The following is a 21,780-nucleotide window of genomic DNA, read 5'->3' on the forward strand; positions in this document are numbered from 1 at the left end:
TGCCTTCTATTTAGTTTCCCACAATGGTAATACCTTGTAAAACTATAATATGATATCATATCCAGGATATAGGCATTGATATAGTCAGGCTAAGGTACAGTTTCATCCCAAGGATTCCTTAAGTTTCCCATTTTAGCCACACCTACCCTTCACTTTCCTGGTAGCTCAGACGGTAAAGCGTCTGCCTAAAATGCGGGAGACCCGGGTTCAATCCCTGGGTCGGAAAGATCCCCTGAAGAAGGAAATGGCAACCTACTCCAGTATTCTTGCCTGGAAAATTCCATGGGCTGAGGAGGCTACATGAACTGGTAGGCTACAGTCCATGGGGTCGCAAAGAGTCGGACACGACTAAGCGACTTCACCCTTCACTTTACACCATTTCTCTGCCTGATGCGAAGGAGAAGCAATAAATATTGATCCTTTTGCTACACAAATATTTTCTCCTAAGGTGAAACAGCCCACAGAGAAGTGCTGAAGCAGGTGTTCAACAGTGATAAATAGCCTATGTTGGAAGAATCAATTCAGTTCAGTCACTCAGTCATGTCTGATTCATTGCGACCCCATGGACTGCAGAACACAGGCTTCCCTATCCATCACCAACTCCCAGAGTGTACTATAACTCACGTCCATCGAGTCGGTGATGCCATCCAACCATTCTCTGTCCCCTTCTCCTTCCGCCTTCCATCTTTCCCAGCATCAGGGTCTTTTCCAGTGAGTCAGTTCCTTGCATCAGGTAGCCAAAGGATTGGAGTTTCAGCTTCAGCATCAGTCCTTCCAATGAATATTCAGGACTGATTTCTTTTAGAATGGACTGGTTGGATCTCCTTTGCAGTCCTGGGGACTCTCAAGAGTCTTCTCCAATACCACAGTTTAAAAGCATCCATTCTTCGGTGCTCAGCTTTCTTTAAAGTCCAACCCTCACATCCATACACGACTACTGGAAAAACCATAGCTTTGACTAGATGGACCTCTGTTGGCAAAGTAATATCTCCGCTTTTTAACACGTTGTTTAGGTTGGTCTTCCCTGGTGGCTCAGATGGTAAAAGCGTCTGCCTACAATGTGGGAGACCAGGGTTCGATCCCTGCATCAGGAAGGTACCCTGAAGAAGGAAATGGCAACTCACTCCAGTACTCTTGCCTGGAAAATCCCATGGACAGAAGAGCTTGGTAGGCTACAGTCCATGGGGTCACATTAAGTCAGACACGACTGAGTGACTTCACTTTCTTTCTTTCTTTCCTTTCTTTCTAGATTGGTCATAACTTTTCTTCCAAGGAGCAAATGTCTTTTAATTTAATGGCTGCAGTCACTATATGCAGTGATTCTGGAGCCCCCAAGATAAAGTCTGTCACTGTTTCCATTGTTTCCCCATCTATTTGCCATGAAGTGATGGGACCAGATGCCATGATTTTAGTTTTCTGGATGTTGAGTTTTAAGCCAAGTTTTTCAAAGAATATACATTTCCAAACAAATGTATTCAGGCTAGAAGTGAGCAAACTATCTATTCTGATATTTAAATCAGATAAGGGATCTATAATTAGTGTTCTTGCCTTTAACTCAGGAAGTTTGTGTGTAGAATGCTTTGAAGACCTATAGGGACAGGCTAAAGTAGACATCCCCACTGGATTTACCTTATAAATCTCCTAACTCATTGCTATTGCTCACCTCAGCATATTACATACATTCATGCTTGAATACGTCACAGAAACTAGTTAAAAGCATAACAGTTGCGAAAGAAGTATGAAAACTATATTTGCAGATGATACGATAAATGACTTGAAAACCCAACAAAAGGGTTAAGTAGGCAAGTTACTCATAATATTTACATACAGAAATCAATATGAATTTGGGGAGGAACACAATTCAGTCTATAACAGCACTGGAGGAAATTTGTTCTGTTCTTCACTTTTTCTTTTTTTTTTTGTCTGAATGCTGTGTTCGTTATCTTTTTATTTCTTATATTTGAAGTAGTTGGACTTTTCTCTGTAGTCAGGAGATTCCTGTCTTGTGTGTATTGATGGAGGGGGCTAATGATCCAGGTTGTCTTCTAGAATTTACCTCCCAAGGACTCCTTCCTTAAAACATGAAACATCTTCTTATAGAAATGGTTTGGTTACTAAGAATTGACACAAAACAATTATAAAAATAGTCAAAATTTGGATAGAAAGTTTTATGAGAAAAAGTAGACTTCACTCAATTTTTCAGTACTTGAGAACAGTCAATAACTTCTGATAGTCCATAATGGTATAGTAGTATTCAAAAAAAATATTGGAGAGATTTTTCTCTCCAATACCTTAGTTTTAAACCTAAGTGCCTACATCTTTAGCTAAGTACTCCAGGATGGAATTTTACTTCCCTTCAGTGTTTTGAGTTCTGCCACTCCTACCTACAATATAGTTGTAAGGGACTTAATTTTGGTCATACTTGAACGGTCTAGTGGTTTACCCTACTTTCTTCAATTTAAGTTTGAATTTGGCAATAAGGAGTTCATGATCTGAGCCACAGTCATCTCCCAGTCTTGCTTTTGCTGACTGTATAGTGCTTCTCCATCTTGGAAAACTCAGCAGTGGTCACAGGACTGGAAAAGGTCAGTTTTCATTCCAATCCCAAAGAAAGGCAATGCCGAAGAATGCTCATGCTACTGCACAATTGCACTCATCTCTCATGCTAGAAAGTAATGCTCAAAATTCTCCAAGCCAGGCTTCAACAGCATGTGAACCATGAACTTTCAGATGTTTAAGGTGGATTTAGAAAAGGCAGAGGAAACAGAGATCAAATTGCGAACATACGCTGGATCATTGAAAAAGCAAGAGAGTTCCAGAAAAACATCTACTTCTGCTTTATTGGCTATGCCAAAGCCTTTGACTGTGTGGATCACAACAAACTGTGGAAAATTCTGAAAGAGATGGGAATACCAGACCACCTGACCTGCTTCTTAAGAAATCTGTATGTAGGTCAAGAAGCAACAGATAGAACTGGACATGGAAAAACAGACTGGTTCCAAATAGGAAAAGGAGTACGTCAAGGCTGTATATTGTCACCCTGTATTTAACTTACATGCAGAGTACATCATGAGAAATGCTGGACTGGATGAAGCACAAGCTGGAATCAAGATTGCTGGGAGAAGGAAACTATAAACAAGGTGAAAAGACAACCTTCAGAATGGGAGAAAATAATAGCAAATGAAGCAACTGACAAAGAATTAATCTCAAAAATATACAAGCAACTCCTGCAGCTCAATTCCAGAAAAATAAATGACCCAATCAAAAAGTGGGCCAAAGAACTAAACAGACATTTTTCCAAAGAAGACACACAGATGGCTAACAAACACATGAAAAGATGCTCAACATCACTCATAATCAGAGAAATGCAAATCAAAACCACAATGAGGTACCACTTCACACCAGTCAGAATGTCTGCTATCCAAAACTCTACAAGCAATAAATGCTGGAGAGGGTGTGGAGAAAAGGGAACCCTCTTACACTGTTGGTGGGAATGCAAACTAGTACAGCCACTATGGAGAATAGTGTGGAGATTCCTTAAAACCTGGAAATAGAACTGCCATACCACCCAGCAATTGCACTCCTGGGCACACACACTGAGGAAAGCAGAATTGAAAGAAACACATGTACCCCAATGTTCATCGCAGCACTGTTTATGATAGCTAGGACATGGAAGCAACCCAGATGTCCATCTGCAGACGAATGGATAAGAAAGCTGTGGTACATATACACAATGGAGTATTACTCAGCAATTAAAAAGAATATGCTTCAATCAGTTCTAATGAGGTGGATGAAACTGGAGCCTATTATACAGAGTGAAGTAAGCCAAAAATAAAAACACCAATACAGTATACTAACGCATATATATGGAATTTAGAAAGATGATAAAGAAAACCCTGTACACGAGACAGCAAAAGAGACACAGATGTATAGAACAGTCTTTTGGACTCTGTGGGAGAGGGCGAGGGTGGGATGATTTGGGAGAATGGCATTGAAACTTGTATATTATCATATGTGAAACGAATCACCAGTCCAGGTTTGATGCATGATACAGGATGCTCAGGGCTGGTGCACTGGGATGACCCAGAGGGATGGGATGGGGAGGGAGGTGGGAGGTGGGTTCAAGATGGGGAACACATGTGCACCTAGGGCAAATTCATATCAATTTATGGCAAAATCAATACAATAATGTAAAGTAATTAGCCTCCAATGAAAATTAAAAAAAAAGATTGCTGGGAGAAATATCAATAACCTCAGATATGGAGATGACACCACCCTTATGGCAGAAAGTGAAGAATAACTAAAGAGCCTCTTGATGAAAGTTAAAGAGGAGAGTGAAAAAGTTGGCTTAAAACTCAATATTCAGAAAATTAAGATCATGGCATCCGGTCCCATCACTTCATGGCAAATAGATGGGGAAACAGTGACAGACTTTATTTTTGGGGCTCCAAAATGACTGCAGATGGTGACTGCAGCCATGAAATTAAAAGTTGCTTACTCCTTGGAAGAAAAGTTATGACCAACCTAGGCAGCTTATGAAAAAGTAGAGACATTACTTGGCCAACAAAGGTCTGTCTAGTCAAAGCTATGGTTTTTCCAGTAGTCATGTATGGATGTGATAGTTGGACTATAAGGAAAGCTGAGTGCTGAAGAATTGATGCTTTTGAACTGTGGTGCTGGAGAAGACTCTTGGGAGTCCCTTGGACTGCAAAGGAGATCCAACCAGTCCATCCTAAAGGAAATCAGTCCTGAATATTCATGGAAGGACTGATATTGAAGCTGAAACTCCAATATTTTGGACACCTGATGCAAAGAACTGACTTGTTGGAAAAGACCCTGATGCTGGGAAAGATTGAAGGTGGGAAGACAAGGGGACTACAGAGGATGAGATGATTAGAGTCAATCGATATGAGTTTGAGTACACTCTGGGAGTTGGTGATGGACAGGGAAGCCTGGTGTGCTGCAGTCAATGGGGTCTCAAAGAGTCGGACATGACTGAATGACTGAACTGAACTCCTACCTACAGACATACACATGCACATACATCATGATTCAAACATTTTTCCCCTTGATTAATGATGGTATGTTACATAAAGAATTCAGTTAGCTCTAGAGTTTACCCAGTATTATCTGCTATAAAAATGCCAGCAGTGTGCTAAAAGAAGCAGCTTGAAATACTTCTCTTACAAATATAAAATATGTAAGTTTTCTTTCTGTCAGTTTTGGTTTCTACTAGAATTCCACTGCCTATAAAATTATTTGCCTTCTAAAGTTAATAAGTGACTAATTTTATTATAACAGAATTTTCAGAAGAAAATCATCATTATTATTTTGAAACATAGACATTAATATTCTATGTTTTGTAAGACAAAGTACTACAAAATTTTTGACTAGAGTAAACGAAACACTGCAATTCAAAAGTTTTAGGTACCAAAGTAGTGATCAATACTTAAATGACATTCATACCTGACAACCAAAGAAAAATATTATTCCCTAGATCTTCTTTAAATTCATCATTAAAGAGATTACTGGATTCTGGAAACGCTTCCTGGAATGTTGCATAGATAGCTTGTGCCAAACAATCAGGATACACCTACCAAAACAGAGTCATATTAAAATAATTTCAAATTTCATGTAACATTATCTCAAATACCAAATAAGTTGTTGAGTTTGTGAAATATACATTTCCCTTTTTCTCCTTATAACTTGGTTTTGGCCTTTTTTGCCTCTTTGTACTTCCAACAACTGAAGAATATGAACAAAGAAGAGTTGAAAATAAAGTCATATCAATTTAGCTATTTGTTAGCATTTTGGGGAAAAAATTTAATTTGGATAAAGGATGAAGTTAACAGTTAAGTTTTAATGGTTCTATACTTATTTCCTTTTACCCTGTTATTGATATGTTCTTTCAGAAAAAGTATACCCTCTTTCCAGTCATTAAAATAAAAATTATATATACATTTAATTGAAATATATTTGACATGTAATACTGCGTAAGTTTAAGGTGTACAATATGTTGATATATCGGAGAAGGCAATGGCAAGCCACTCCAGTACTCTTGCCTAGAAAATCCCATGGATGGAGGAGCCTGGTAGGCTGCAGTCTGTGGGGTCGCTAAGGGTCAGACGCGACTGACTGACCTCACTTTCACTTTTCACTTTCACACATTGGAGAAGGAAATGGCAACCCACTCCAGTGTTCTTGCCTGGAGAATCCCAAGGACGGGGGAGCCTGGTGGGCTTCCGTCTATGGGGTCACACAGAGTCGGACACGACTGAAGTGACTTAGCAGCAGCAGCAGCAGCATGTTGATATATTTGTATTTTGCAATATGATTACCACCACAGCATTGGTTAATACCTCTATTATGTCACGCAGTTATCACTTTGTGTGTATGGTGAGAAATAAAAGCATGTTTTTAAATAACTGAAATCCATTTAGGTGAGTTAATATAGCATAACCCCAATTGTTATTGCTGTATTGTTTGCTCCTTGGAAGAAAAGCTTTCTTCTTGGAAGAAACACTATGACCAACCTAGACAGCATATTAAAAAGCTGAGACATTACTTTGCCAACAAAGGGCAGTCAGAGCTGCGGTTTTTCCAGTAGTCATGTATGGATGTGAGAGTTGGACTTTAAAGAAAGCTGAGCACTGAAGAATTGATGCTTTTGAACTGTGGTGTTGGAGAAAACTCATGAAAGTCCCCTGGACTTCAAGGAGATCAAACCAGTCAATCCTAAAGGAAATCAGGAAGGATTGATGCTGAAGCTGCAACTCCAATACTTTGGCCACCTGATGTGAAAAACTGACTCACTGGAAAAGACCCTGATGCTGGGAAAGACTGAAGGTGGAAGGAGAAGGGGATGACAGAGGATGAGATGGTTGGATGGCATCACCGACTTGATGGACAAGAGTTTGAGCAAGCTCCAGGAGTTGGTGATGGACAAGGACAACTGGCATGCTGCAGTCCATGGGGTCACAAAGAGTTGGACATTACTGACTCAACTGAACTGAACCCCAATTGTAAAGCTATGAGTGAATATCAACAAATATATATTACTACCAGTATTCTATTAGACTTAAAGTTACTTGATTACTAAGTTTCTCTCAGGGAGTAACTACACACAGGAAGATACCAGATTTTTATCTTGAAGATTTAACATATTTTATTCACTATTTTGGAAGGCTGGCAGACACCAGAAACTGGAAGATGCAAGAGATGATTTCTCCCTTTGGGTTTCTTAAAGAAATTAGCTCTGTTGATACCTTGATTTTAATCTCGTAAGACTCATTTTGGACTTCTGATCTCCATAACTGTAAAACAATGGATTTCCATTGCTTTAAGCCTCTAATTTCATGATGGTTTTTACACCAGCAATAGGAAACTAATATAGTCACCTATTTCAGTGCTCAAATCTGTAAATGATGGTATTCTTTAAAGAATTTCATTAGTTTTGGGGGTAGGGAAAAAGAGGCAGGCAAGAATGCTTTAAAAACACTGATATATTTAATTTTATTGAATCAGCCATGGACATTTAAAAATACTACTGGAAAGAGTCACATAATTATGGTATATAAAATTATGCTAGTAATTAAAAAGCTTAACTAGGTAAGGGGAACTTTTACATTTTGTTTTCTGTGTATTTATCTCAGCTTCAGGAGATTAGTGGGAAAAGAGATTAAGTGTCAGATGGTGTTGGGAAATTTTTGAGGGAATATCATTGTATGACATTGGAAGAAAATGAAATGAAAGCCATATGTTCAGATTCAATTAATTTATACTGAATAGTGAGACCTGAAGATAATTTTTTTATTCTTAAATATTAATAGCTTTTCTCAGATGAGCCAATTAGTAACAAAACTCCCAGTTATTTGAATGAGTTAAAATAGAAATTAGTCAATGAGAGGTGAGGCTCCATTTCTACTTATACAGCTGCGGAGGTAACAGATATATAGGGAGGTGGCCTGGTTCACAAGAATAGAAAGGGGGGGTGTCAAATCACTAAGGTGTACATGTTATTTGTTCTCAAGTGAGACTTTGAATCTTTGTTAAATAACTTATAATTTCTCCTTGGAAAATGCCACTGAAAATAGGGACTTCAGAAAAAATCAAGTCATGATTTGAGAAGGATTATAAAGACAACATCTTGATATCAAAAGGCACATCTATCCCAAGGAGAACATTCGGACAATAAATGTAAGACTAGAAATGACAGAATGAGGGATATGTAATGGTGCCACTGCTTGTTTGTTCACATTAAATAGGCTTTTTAAAATTCTTTTCTTAAGGCTTGTGTTAAAGCATACTTGACTTTATCAAACCATGAATTAGATAGAAAAGACCCACCACAAAAGGAGAGACTAGGTGAAAGATTATAGATATCAGAAATCCAGCCAGTTTTGTCACCTCTAGGAAATTTAATGACCAAAAATCCTAATCACTAATATTTTTCCTGTAAACAAGAAAAATAAATTTAATATTAGCACAGAAAATCCTAGTCTATCTTTCAGAATATCAGTGTTCTATAAGGCAATTTATGAATCATGGGTCAACCTCTTCATCTGATGGATAATGGGCTATGGAACTGAGAGACCGAATGTCTGCAAGATCACCTGTGTAATTAGTAGCAGACTCCTTATTCCCAGACCACTGCTGGCTTCCTTCTATAATACTGCATGTACATTTTTGTAAGATAGATCAAGATTGAGTATAAATATTTGGCAATTTTATATTTTATTGATAGACATTTATTTTATTTTAGAATTTATCCATAAAAACATTTACTGACTTGAAAATACTTATGTATTTCTGATTTTACAGATGTCAGTTCAACAAAGTATCTGAATGTGTCTTCTGCTTTGAAATGCTAGACGTTTACATTTCAAAATACTCAATGATATTCCATGCATCTTCATTTCACATAAATCAAGAACACAAATTATTTTAACATAGTAAAACAAACATTTGCTTCACAAATTTGTTCATTGTTCTTTACTGTTAACAGGTGCTTAGTGTTGTACTTATGCATAACACAAGAGGTTAAGTCCTGTTAGACCAAAATATATAAAGTAAAAGGAAAATAATTTTGTAGATTAAAAAATCAAGAATATGCATAGGATAAGTCAATATTTTTCAGTATGCAAACAAACAGATTCTGTAAGGCTTTCAGCAGAATACAATATTCTGGGGTGGGGGCATAATTTAAAATATTAGATTTTTTACTCTACCTGAGGCAATTTTGCTTTCAAAGTAATAAAATACGTTCTCATATGTGTTTAAATAAAATAACTTTTTATAGTTCATTTGCTATAAATATAATTTGTATAACCAGTTAACTTCTGTATTTACCTGAAAGAATGTATCCTTTCGGCTTAGAGGTATGCTTATGAAAAGTGACACATAACTTTCTGAAATTCTATCAAACAAGCAATCTTGACTTTCTCTGTCAGGCTTAAAAAATAAAACAGGTATGGAATTAAAACAATTGATATTGCAATTTAAAATTAGAATTTTTTTACATAATGTCAGTAATCCTATCTATTCTCAAATGGCAGATCAGTTGCTATGATGGAATGAGCATGGGTTTTTGGCATCATGCAGACCTGAATTTAAATGCTGGTTCCATTATTCATTAGCTGCACTATCCTGGGCAAGTCCTAGTTTCCTCGTCTGCAAATGTAGGTAATATATACATGCCTTAAAGTAGTTTCCTAAAATTCAGCTGGGATAAGGATCACAGTTTGTTTGACTTTGTATTTAAAGCCCTCAGTACAGTGCCTGGCACACAGAAAGCACACCAATGTCTGATGAATTAATGAAGGTTCTTGAATAGTGGTTGTCATGCACAAGGCTGTCAGTGACATAGTTACCTTCTATTATTCTATAGCCATTCCAAATCTTTCATAATAAGTAACTCAGTATAAAATTAATTACTGGAATGAGACAGCCATAACCAGAACTAGTAAAATTGTGACATGGTAAAATAAAAACAAAGCAGAATGTCATAGAAGAAGAAATCTATAGATAATAATACTGCTAACATTATAGTAAAGTCTTAAGGTAACACCTTGAATTCTTGCTCTATTAAGCAATGAAGAGATGAATTAAGAGCCCAAATTAATTTATGATATCAACAGTAGAAGCACAAGCTGGCATTAATAGGTTTTGGTAATAAACACCAAAAATGATTAAATTCAGTGGTAATTTTCTATCAAATCAGCAAATCATATGAGCTGGGATTCATAAATGTATAGTATCTTAGAACTAAAATGGAAGTTAGCTATCACCTAGGTTAAACCTCTCTAATTTAATGATTGCACTACTGTCCAGAAAGCTTAAGAGCATTATTTAAGGTTACACACAGTTAAGTATGATTGATGCTGATGCTCAAATATTTGGCAACCTGATGCGAAGAATTTACTCATTGGAAAAGACCCTGATGCTGGGAAAGATTGAAGGCAAGAGGAGAAGAGGACAACAGAGGATGAGATGGCTGGATGGCATCACTGACTCAATGGACATGAGTTTGAGCAAACTCCGGGAGCTGTTGATGGACAGGGAAGCCTGTCATGTGCAGTCTATTGGATTGCAAAGAGTTGGACATGACTGAGCAACTGAACTGATACACAGTTAAGTAACTGAAAGCCAGACTAGAAGCCAGGTCTCCTAACTCCCAATACAGCTCTCATGCTCCTGTAATAAGTTTACGGATGGAGATAGTAGCAGAAACAATAAAGATAATGTTAATAGCTAAAAATTCTGGATCATTTATATAATGGGAAGTGGTTCTAAGATTTAGGGTTGTATGAGAATTAAATGAGATTATATATAATTTACTAGTGAACAAAGTTGCCATATTTCAGCTACACAACCTACAATCATGTATGAAGAAATACCTAGACAGAAAGTTTCAGAACATGTCTTTGATTAATACAATTCAGTGTAATGTACACACCAAATATACTTTCACAGGAGACTGAGTAGCAAAATAGTATGGTGAGTTTTTATACATGTTTTGGTATGTTTGAAAAGTCATCCTACAGGTAATAGACATTCAAGTTACTGATATGCTCATTAGATCTAGCTATTTAACATATGTTAAATCATTCTTGCATTCCAGGAATAAAGCTCATTGGTCAGGCTGTATAACCCTTTTAATATACTGCTGAATTCAGTTTCCAAGTATTTTGTTGAAGGCTTTTGTATCAATATCCATCAAAGAGGATATTGATCTGTACAGTTTTTTTTTTTTTTGGTAGTATCTTTAGCTATGGTATCACGGCAATACTGGTCTCACAAAATGAGCTAGGAGTATTCCCTCCTCTTCAGTTTTTTAGAAGAGTTTGAGGAGGACTGGTGTTAATTCTTCTTTAAATATTGGCAGAATTCATCAGTGAAGTAATTTGGTCCAGGACTTTCTTTGTTGGGAGGTTTCTGAGTACTGATTTAATCTCCCTAGTAGTTATAGATCTATTCAGATTGTCTATTTCTTCATTATCCAGCCTTGGAAAATTATATATTTCTAGGAATTTGTCCATTTTATACAGGCTATCCAATTTGTTATTATATGTTTGTTCACAGTCCTCTTAATCCTTCTTATTTCTTTGCTGATAGTAAAGTTCCTACTTTCATTTGACTTTGAGTCCTCTTACTTGTGCTGCTGCTGCTGCTAAGTTGCTTCAGTTGTGTCCGACTCTGTGCGACCCTGTGGACAGCAGACCACCCGGCTCCTCTGTCCACAGGATTCTCTAGGCAAGAATACTGGAGTGGGTTGCCATTTCCTTCTCCCTTACTCTTGCTAGAGGTTTTTCAATTTTATTGATCTCAAGGAATAACTTTTGATTTTATTGCTTTTCTCTACTATTTTTCAATTCTCTATTTTATTTATCTCCACTCTAATCTATTCATTCCTTCCATTAGCTAAGGGTTCAGTTTGTCATTCTTTTTCTAGGTCCTCACTAGGTAAATTTAGGTTGTTGATATATTGTTTATTGATTTGTTTAAAATGATAAATTTCTCTTTTAGCACTGCTTTGGTTTTCCCCTGTGAGTTTTGGTATGTTCTGTTTTTGTTTTCATTTGTCTCAAGCTATTTTCTAATTTATCCTGTGATTTATTCTTTGAGTTATTGGTTGTTTGGGAACTCTTATACATTAATGGCAACTCACTCTAGTAATCTTGCTTGGAAAATCCCATGTGTAGAGGATCCTGGTGGGTTACAGTCCATGGGATTGCAAAAGTGTCAGACAAGACTGAGTGACTAAGAAACGACAGCAACTGGTCTTTATTATTTCCTTTCTTCTGCATACTTTGGGTTTTCATTTCTTTTTCTAGTTTCCTACACTAGAAGCTGGGGTCATGGTTTTTGAGAACGTTCCGCATTTCAAATATAGGTCTCTTAATGCTTTAAATTTCCAAATACTGCTTGAGGTACATCTCACAAATTTAATCTGCATTTTCATTTTCAATAAGCTCAAAATACTTTTAAATTTCCCTATTGATTTCTGGTTTGACCCATAGTTCCTGAGAAGTATGTTAGTTGCCAAATATTTGAGGATTTTCCAGATAGCTTTATGTTACCCATTTACAATATAATTCCATTTTGGTCTAAAAACATGACTTGAATTCTTTTAATTTTATTAGAATGTTTTCCTAGCCCAGAATATAGCTGGTAAAGATTTAATATGTACATGAGAAAAATGTATATTCTACTGTCATTAACAGGAATGCTTAAATATCAATTAGATACATAAAGTTGGTTAACAAAGTGTTGTTCAAATCATCTACATCATTCTATATCATTAACTGATTTCTGTTCCGTTCCATCGCTCAGTCGTGTCCGACTCTTTGCGACCCCGTGGACTGTAGCCTAACCAGGCTTCTCCGTCCATGGGATTCTCAAGGCAAGAATACTGAAGTGGGTTACCGTTTCCTTCTCCAGGGGATCTTCCCGACCCAGGGACCGAACCCCGGTCTCCCGCATTGGAGGCAGACGCATTAACCTCTGAGCCACCAGTACATTCTACCAATTACTGAGACTGAGGTGCTGAAATATCTAACTATATTTATAGATTTGTCTTTCTCCTTTAAGTATTAAATTTTTAATTAAATGTGCTTCAAAGCATTTTAATTAGGTATATAAATATTTCATTGTTATGTCATAGTGATGAATTGACGACTTTGTGTTTATGTTAGTCACTCAGTCGTGTCCAACTCCTTGCAGCCCCATGGACTGTAACCTGCCAGGTTCCTCTGTCCATGGATTCCCCAGGCAAGAATACTGGAATGGGTAGCCATTCCCTTCTCTGGGGGATCTTCTGGACCTAGGGATTGAACCTGGGTCTCCTGCATTGCAGGCAGATTCTTTACTATCTGAGCCACCAGGGAAGCCCTCATTATACAGTTACTCTTCCCTGGTAACATTCTTTGCTTTCAGATTTACTCTGTAGGATAAGTCAAAAATGTTGTTATTTTTGTGGGTTACATATGGCTTATCTTTGATATTTTATGGGTAGAAGTGATACACTTTCCAGGCTTCTGAATCATTTTGAGAGCCAAAGTCCCATGGACAATTCTGAAACCTTTAAGGGTATATCATTACTGGAATTCTTCTAGTTAAACATCATTAGGGAAACGTTTATCATTAGCCTATACATTGGTCAGCAATTTTTGGAACACTGTATTTTCACTATGAATATAATAATAAATAATAATAATGATAGAGGTATCCACTGAACACTTATCATATACCCTATATACCATTTAAACAACTTCTATGTAAACAAACAACTTTAAATGCATTTTCTAACTCCCAATAAACAGATACAATAAGTACTTTTTAAAGTTTTTATGAAAGAAGCAAGTAACTATTTAGTTACATCATTTACTAATGGATAAGGGGTCGGTTACTATTCGGATATGACTGAGTGACTTCACTTTCACTTTTCACTTTCACACATTGGAGAAGGAAATGGCAACCCACTCCAGTGTTCTTACCTGGAGAATCCCAGGGACGGCGGAGCCTGGTCGGCTGCCGTCTATGGGGTCACGCAGAGTCGGACACGACGGAAGCGACTTAGCAGCAGCAACAGCAAACTTGTTTTGGGGGCTTCCCTGGTGGCTCAGATGGTAAAGAATCTGCCTGCAGTGTGGAAGACCTGAGTTTGATCCCTGGGTTGGGAAGATCTGGAGAAGGGAATGACTATCCACTCCAGCGTTCTTGCCTGGAGAATTCCACGGACAGAGGAGTCTGGCAGGCTACAGTTCATGGGGTCACAAAGAGTTGGACCCGACTGAGTGATTAACACTTTCAAACTTGTTTCTGAAAGCCAGATCTTAATTCTATTGCACTGAATCCATATTACACTTATATAGTATTTCACAGTTTACTAGGGACCTTATTTATGTTACTTTTAGGCCAAAAGAGAGAGTTTTTAAAATGTTTTTGTTTGTTTTAAAGATGAGATAATTGAAGCTCAGAGCAATTTTTTGACTAACCCAAAGTTTTACCCTCAGTTCAGTTCAGTTTAGTCACTCAGTCATGTCTGACTCTTTGCATCCCCATGGACTACAGCTCGCCAGGCCTCCTTGTCCATCACCAACTCTCGGAGTTTATCCAAACTCATGTCCATTGAGTCGGTGATGCCATCCAACCATCTCAAGCTCTGTTGTTCCCTTTTCCTCCCACCTTCAATCTTTCCCAGCATCAGGGTCTTTTCAAATGAGTCAGTTCTTCACATCAGGCGGCCAAAGTATTGAAATGTCACCCTTCTACTGGGAAAACCAGATTTAAAATTTTAACTTCTTGGATTAAGTTCAGTTCAGCTCAGTTCGGTCACTCAGTCATGTCTGACTCTTTGTGACCCCATGAACTTCAGCACACCAGGCTTTCCTGTATATCACCAATTCCCAGAGTTTATTCAAACTCAAGTCCATTGAGTCAGTGATGCCATCCAACTGTCTCATCCTCTGTCATCCCCTTCTCTTCCTGCCTTCAATCATTCCCAGCAACAGGGACTTTTCAAATGAGTCAGTTCTTTGCATCAGGTGGCCAAAGTACTGGAGTTTCAGCTGCAACATCAGTCCTTCCAATGAATATTCAGGGCTGATTTCCTTTAGGATGGACTGGCTGGATCTCCTTGCAGTCCAAGGGACTCTCAAGAGTCTTCTCCAACACCACAGTTGAAAAGTATCAATTCTTTGATGCTCAGCTTTCTTTACAGTACAACTCTCACAGCCATACATGACTACTGGAAAAACCATAGCTTTGACTAGATGGACCTTTGTTGGCAAAGTAATGTCTCTGCTTTTTAATATGCTGTCTAGGTTGGTCATAACTTGTCTTCCAAGGAGTAAGCGTCTTTTAATTTCATGGCTGCAGTCACCACCTGCAGTGATTTTGGAGCCCAAAAAAATAAAGTCTGTCACTGTTTCTTGGATTCAATCCCAGCACTTTTTCTACCAGATCAATCTCCCACTAAGTCTCAGGTAATAATAGAAATTTGCTTCTATATTAGTCACCTAACAATTACTGAAATAAGTTTCAGAGTCAGCATACTGAATCATGCTATATTCTACAGTATGATTATATATTATTTCATATTGTGCTGTTGGTAATTAAATTGTACTAGTGGCTCAGAGGGAGGTTATTCTAGTTATAAAGTCAGTACTATTTATTATTTATCAGTTCAGTTTAGTTCAGTCGCTCAGTCATGTCCAACTCTTTGCGACCCCATGAACCACAGCACGCCTATAAAGTGGACCTTACCTAACAGTACAAATATTCCCACACACTGCTGGTAAAAATGTATGAGCACTCACCACATTTATTTGATGTATTTAGGAACCCAAGAGGCCACGCTATTAATCTAGTTCACCGGCTTCATATATTTAACAAAAGAACCCTCTTAGAAATAAAATCATAGGTGAAATGTAATGAACAGAACAGATGAAAGAGGCGATGTTCTGGTTAAATCATGGAAATGTTGCTTCAATATGACTTGGATACCCCTTCAGTTCCCTTAGAACAGTAGCAGAACACTCACCCAGATCAATCATATAATGTTCCTCAAAACATATCAGAGATCTTAATGATATTGGAAATGTTATTAAATTGTAAGATTTTAAAATAATTACTATAATTTCAGGAAGCCAGTAGTTTAGACAGAATAGTTTGCTTAAAGACAAAATGACTTCTAATTCCTCGTTATTCCACAGATACCCCTATAAATGCAGTGGGTTGTTAACATTTTTGTGTCAGATCTGTTTGTTCCAAATAATGTAGCTTGACAAACCAGTTACTAGAAACATTGCTAGATTATGTTTCCTTCAAAAACTTGTTATATATACAATCCTAACTGTGGTGCTGGAGAAGACTCTTGAGAGTCCCTTGGACTGCAAGGAGGTCCAACCAGTCCATTCTAAAGGAGATCAATCCTGGGTATTCATTGGAAGGACTGATGCTAAAGTTGAAACTCCAATACTTTGGCCACCTCATGTGACGAGTTGACTCACTGGAAAAGAGTCTGATGCTAGGAGGGATTGGGGGTGGGAGGAGACGGGGACGACAGAGAATGAGATGGCTGGATGGCATCACCGACTAGATGGACATGAGTTTGAGTGAACTCCGGGAGTTGGTGATGGACAGGGAGGCCTGGCGTGCTGTGATTCATAGGGTCGCAAAGAGTCAGACATGACTGAGCAACTGAACTGAACTGAACAGATTTAAGTGGGAAAGTAATGCTTTCTCTCTGTTATCATGGAAAAATTTAAATTTGGAATCCAGATCTGGTAAAAGAAATTTAAGGTAATGAAAGTCTGATTTTATGTTTCCCTACATAATTACCTTTGTAGAACTGATACACCACTTCCTATTCCTCATTCAACTCCTAATGATATCAGAAATATAGGACAGATACTCTTACCTTGAATTACATTAATTATTCTAACACATTGGAAATGATGATGAAGTAAAAGTCGCTCAGTTGGTATCCAACTCTTTGCAACCACATGGACTATATGGTCCATGGAATTCTCTAGGCCAGCATACTGGAGTAGGTAGTCTTTCCCTTTTCCAGGGCATCTTCTCATCCCAGGGATCGAACCAGGTCTCCCACATTGCTGGCGGATTCTTTAACAGTTGAGCCACAAGGAACATAATGCTCTATTCAAATAGTTTTATGAAAAAGCAATAGAACTCATTCCTTCATTGTATGAAAGAATCCATAAGCAGTTTTCTTTGGGCAATTTGAACTGGGGAGGTGAAGAACTGAGCCTAATATCAGACTTCCCGGATGGGGCAGCACACCTTCTTAATGCTTGGACTGTGATCCCCAGCATTACTCTGCTTTTCATTCTTCTAGATCCAGAGGCCACACAGCAGCCATTGGTATTCACCACTTTCTCCAGGCTCACATATTCTCTGACATAAAACTCGCATACTGCTTATTTCCATTTTCTTATTGCTTCCCAGATACCCATGTCTTTCTCTTTTTAATCCTAAGCAGAGTTTTCATCTTTCTGAATCAAGAGAGGACCCTCTCTCCATCTGATATATTGTGTTTTCTAAATGAAACCTCTTTCAATGTCACTGATTTGCAGTGGATTTTCTCTTTAGTGTTCATCAGTGCATTATACTATTGAGTAAAGCTACAACTTTATTATTTACTACAGTGTTTGATTTAACTAATCTTTTTCTGACTAATACAGACTCTGGATCTTTGAAATCCACATTAATGTTTTAACTCTTCTAAAAGAACTCTAGATTTCAAACATGACTTATAATATATGCAGAATACTAAAAAAACAAGCTTTGTGACAGGATCAGAAGAACATTAAAAAATACCAGTGTTACCTCTAAAGAAAAATTATACTGCAAATCAACTTTTTTAAAAGAAGTTTAAAAAATAACATTTTTACCTTAAATTTATGGAGAAACCACCACCAAAAGCAATCATGCAAAAGAGCAATAGAAGCATCTGAGAGAAAATGAGTCCTCCAGATTTTAAAAACTTTTCCCTATGGAAAAAAGATACATATGATCAAATTAATATGTATTATAAGACACGTTAATATAAATAGGCTTTATAAAGAGTATGTATTTAACAGTTATAGACTACCACTGCTCAATAGAAGTTTAATGTGAGCCATATATATATTAAGTTTTCTAGTAGACATTTTAACAAAGTAAAAAGGTGAAGTTTTAGTGACATTTAACCAAATATATTTAAAATATTAGTATTATAATAAATGTTATAAAATTATTAATGAAATATTTTACATTCCTTTGGGTACTAGGTCCTTAAAATATAGTATATATTTTATATTTACAGCACATCTCAATTTGAACACTGTATTTTCTTCAAAAATACTAGATCATAATTAGATTTTATAAAATATATGGTTATTATTTTTTAACTCTAATATAAAGTTATTCAATAATTGAATCAAGTAATTTTAAAATTTATATATAATTAAAGTAAATAAATTTTAAAATTCAGCTAATCACAGGCATAAGAAATAAACTTAAGGTTATCAAAAGGGAAAGTAGTGGAGAGGGATAAATCATAAGTTTGGGATTAACAGATACACACTACTAAATATAAAATAAATAAGTAAGAAAGTCCCACTGTATAGCATCAGATCAGTTCAGTCACTCAGTCGTGTCCAACTCTTTGCGACCCCATGAATCACAGCACGCCAGGCCTCCCTGTCCATCACCAACTCCCGGAGTTCACTCAAACTCATGTCTGTTTAGTCGGTGATGCCATCCAGCCATCTCATTCTCTGTCATCCCCGTCTCCTCCCACCCCCAATCCCTCCTAGCATCAGACTCTTTTCCAGTGAGTCAACTCGGAAACTATATTCAATACCTTGTAATAACCTATAGTGGAAATACCTTATAATAACCTATAATGGAAAAAAAACCTTAAAAGTATATATATTATATACACAGTATAACTGAATCACGTTGCTGTACCCCAGAAACCGACACAACACTGTTAAACTATTTTTCAATAAAAAAATTCAACTGAGTTACAACAGGCATGTTTAATATGCTCAGTAATCACATTTGGTTAGCAGTTATTGAAATGGCAGTGTAGGCAAAACCAGGACTAGGAAAAATCCAGGACACATGCTACAGTTTCCCTTTTATGATAAAGACAGATATCAACAATCATGGGATTCTAACCCAATGGGCCCCATCATAAGTCTAACTAAACATAGTATTCTTTCTCAGCAATTCATCAAAATGGGTACATGAAGTTAATTTACCATGACTACTAGAGACTAAGTCTTAGTTTAAAAAGGTACATTCACTGGATCATTTTATCTTATTCACTAAAAGTTTTTAAATGCCAGATTCAGTACAGTTCAAGATTTCTTTCAATGAAATCCATGAGTAGGAACTTCTCTTCCTCAGGTACAAGTCTACGAAAAGGATATTGTACAAACTTTTATGTGTGCTCAGTCAGTTCAGTCCTTTCCAACTCTGTGACCCAACAGAATATAGCTGGCCAGGCTCCTCTGTCCATGGAATTTCCCAGGCAAGAAGAAGACTGGAGTGGGTTGCCATTTCCTTCTCCAGGGGATCTTCCTCATCAAGGGATTGAACCTGCATCTCCTGTATTGGTAGGAGGATTCTTTACCCCTGAGTCAGCAGGGAAACCTGCAAACTTTTATACCAAGGAGATGTTTTATCATGTATTCTGTAGGGGCACTTCTTTTTCAGAGGCCACTTTATAGAGTACATTGGTAACAGCTTCAACTTATTTAGTACTCCTTAATTACAAAAAACATAAAGAAAAAAGTAGTAAGTTAAAATACAAGAGAAAAATCTGAACTTTTATCGAAATACTTCCGAATTTCAAGCAAGCATGCTTTTTAGTGTAAACTAACTACATGATTGCTTCTGTTGTAAGCTTTGGTTATGCTTAGTGACACTAACTTTCAGGAAAATTCCAAATTCTTTAAATTATTATCAGTATTTATTCAAAACAACAAACAATAGAAATCAGCCCAAAAAATCCAAACCCAGCTTAAAAAGTTAAATGGTACTTTCTTCCATTAACTTTTACCTTTTGTGATACTTTGATTCATATAAATGTTAACATACCTTGAAGCCTATACATTATCTGACTTGGAACTTTTTCTCCTATTACTGACTCTTTTAATAGGTTGGATAAAACTACTTCTAATGTCCCCTAAGACATTTTGTGTATATCTGTATGTTTGTGGCTCAGCTTTCTCATAATATAGGCCTCTTTTCACCCAATTCAATAAAATTTTTACTGAGCATCATCTGTAGTCAAGGTTCTGTTCTGGATGGTACAGGGGATAATTTATACTTTATCAAGAAACTTAATCTTTAACTGTATGTGCAAGAATGTTATTTGGACAGGGTAACGTGAATCCAGTCAATTTCACGGACTGCCTCGCCTTCAAGCATGTAGCAGTAACCCTTTAACGTTCTCTTTCCAAGGTTAAATTCATAAAGTTCAGACTCTTGGGAAGTTACAATAAGCATTTCTATGAAATAACATTTATTCTGATATTATTTTCCTACACTTATTTTTTCTTTGCTTTAATTTCATCATCTATTTGAATGCCATTGCATTGCACATGTGTAGCAAGCCAATTGCCTTCTCATACTGTTCATAGGGTTCTCACAGCAAGAATACTGGTGGGGTTTCTCATTACCTCCTCCAGGGGACCATGTTCTCTCAGAACCTTTGACTGTGTGGATTACAAAAAAACTATGGAAAATTCTTAAAGAGGGGAATACCAGACCATCTTACCTGTCTCCTGAAAAACCTGTATGCAGCTCAAGAAGCAACAACTAGACCCGCACATGGAACAACTCACTGGTTAAAACTTGGTAAAGGAGTACAAGGCTGTATATTGTCACTCTGTTTAACTTATATGCAGGTATATCATGCAAAAAGGCAGGCCGGATGAATCACAAGCTGGAATCAAGACTGCCAGGAGATATATTAAGAACCTCAGATATGCAGATGATATTGGTCTAATGGCAGAAAGTAAAGAGGATCTAAAGAGTCTCTTGATAGGGTGAAAGAGGAGAGTGGAAAAGCTGGTTTAAAAGTCAACATTCAAAAAACTAAGATCATGGCATCTGGTCCCATCACTTCATGACAAATAGAAGGGGAAAAAGTGGAAGCACTGACAAATTTTCTTGGGGTTCAAAAATCACTTCAGACAGTGACTACAGCCATGAAATTAAAAGACGTTTGCTCTTGGAAGAAAAGCTATGACAAACATAAGAGTAATAAAAATAAAGACATAACTTTGCTTACAAAGGTCCATATATAGTCAAAGCTATGGTTTTTCCAGTAGTCACATACAGATGTGAGAGCTGTACTATAAAGAAGGTTGAGTGCTGAAGAATTGATGCTTTCAAATTGCGGAGATGGAAAATATTCTTGAGGGTCCTTTGGACAAGATGGAGATCAAACTAGTCAATCCTAAAGGAAATCAACTTTGAATGTTCATTAGAAGGACTGTTGCTGAACACTTCAGCCACCTGATGCAAAGAGCCAACTCATTGGAAAATACTCTTACGTTGGGAAAGATTGAAGGCAAAAGGAGAATGGAGTGTCAGAGGATGAGATGGCTAGATAGCATCATCAACTCAAAGGACATGAATTTGAGCAAACTCCGGGAGACGGTGCAGAACAGGGAAGCTTGGCGTGCTGCAGTCCATGGGGTTGCAAAGAGTTGAGGTCACAGCAATTGAACGAAGACAACAGGCCCATTAAAATTCTTT

The 21,780-nt window shown here is 37.2% G+C and overlaps 1 protein-coding gene across 1 annotated transcript in view; it reads right to left on the reverse strand.

Moving 5' to 3' along the window:
* FAM227B (family with sequence similarity 227 member B) overlaps positions 1 to 21,780 on the reverse strand; it is a 244,952-nt gene that overhangs the window by 196,100 nt on the left and 27,072 nt on the right. The window contains exons 8-10 of the mRNA XM_088839595.1: positions 17,916 to 18,014; positions 9,349 to 9,450; positions 5,467 to 5,593 (exon numbers count right to left, since the gene is read on the reverse strand). Coding sequence (XP_088695721.1) covers positions 5,467 to 5,593; positions 9,349 to 9,450; positions 17,916 to 18,014 — 328 coding nt within the window. The remainder of the gene's footprint in view (positions 1 to 5,466; positions 5,594 to 9,348; positions 9,451 to 17,915; positions 18,015 to 21,780) is intronic.

The sequence above is a fragment of the Moschus berezovskii genome, chromosome 9 (genome assembly GCF_049115385.1).
Source record: "Moschus berezovskii isolate FMDL1 chromosome 9, NW_MosBer_1.0, whole genome shotgun sequence".
In the NCBI taxonomy this organism is placed as follows: Eukaryota; Metazoa; Chordata; class Mammalia; order Artiodactyla; family Moschidae; genus Moschus; species Moschus berezovskii.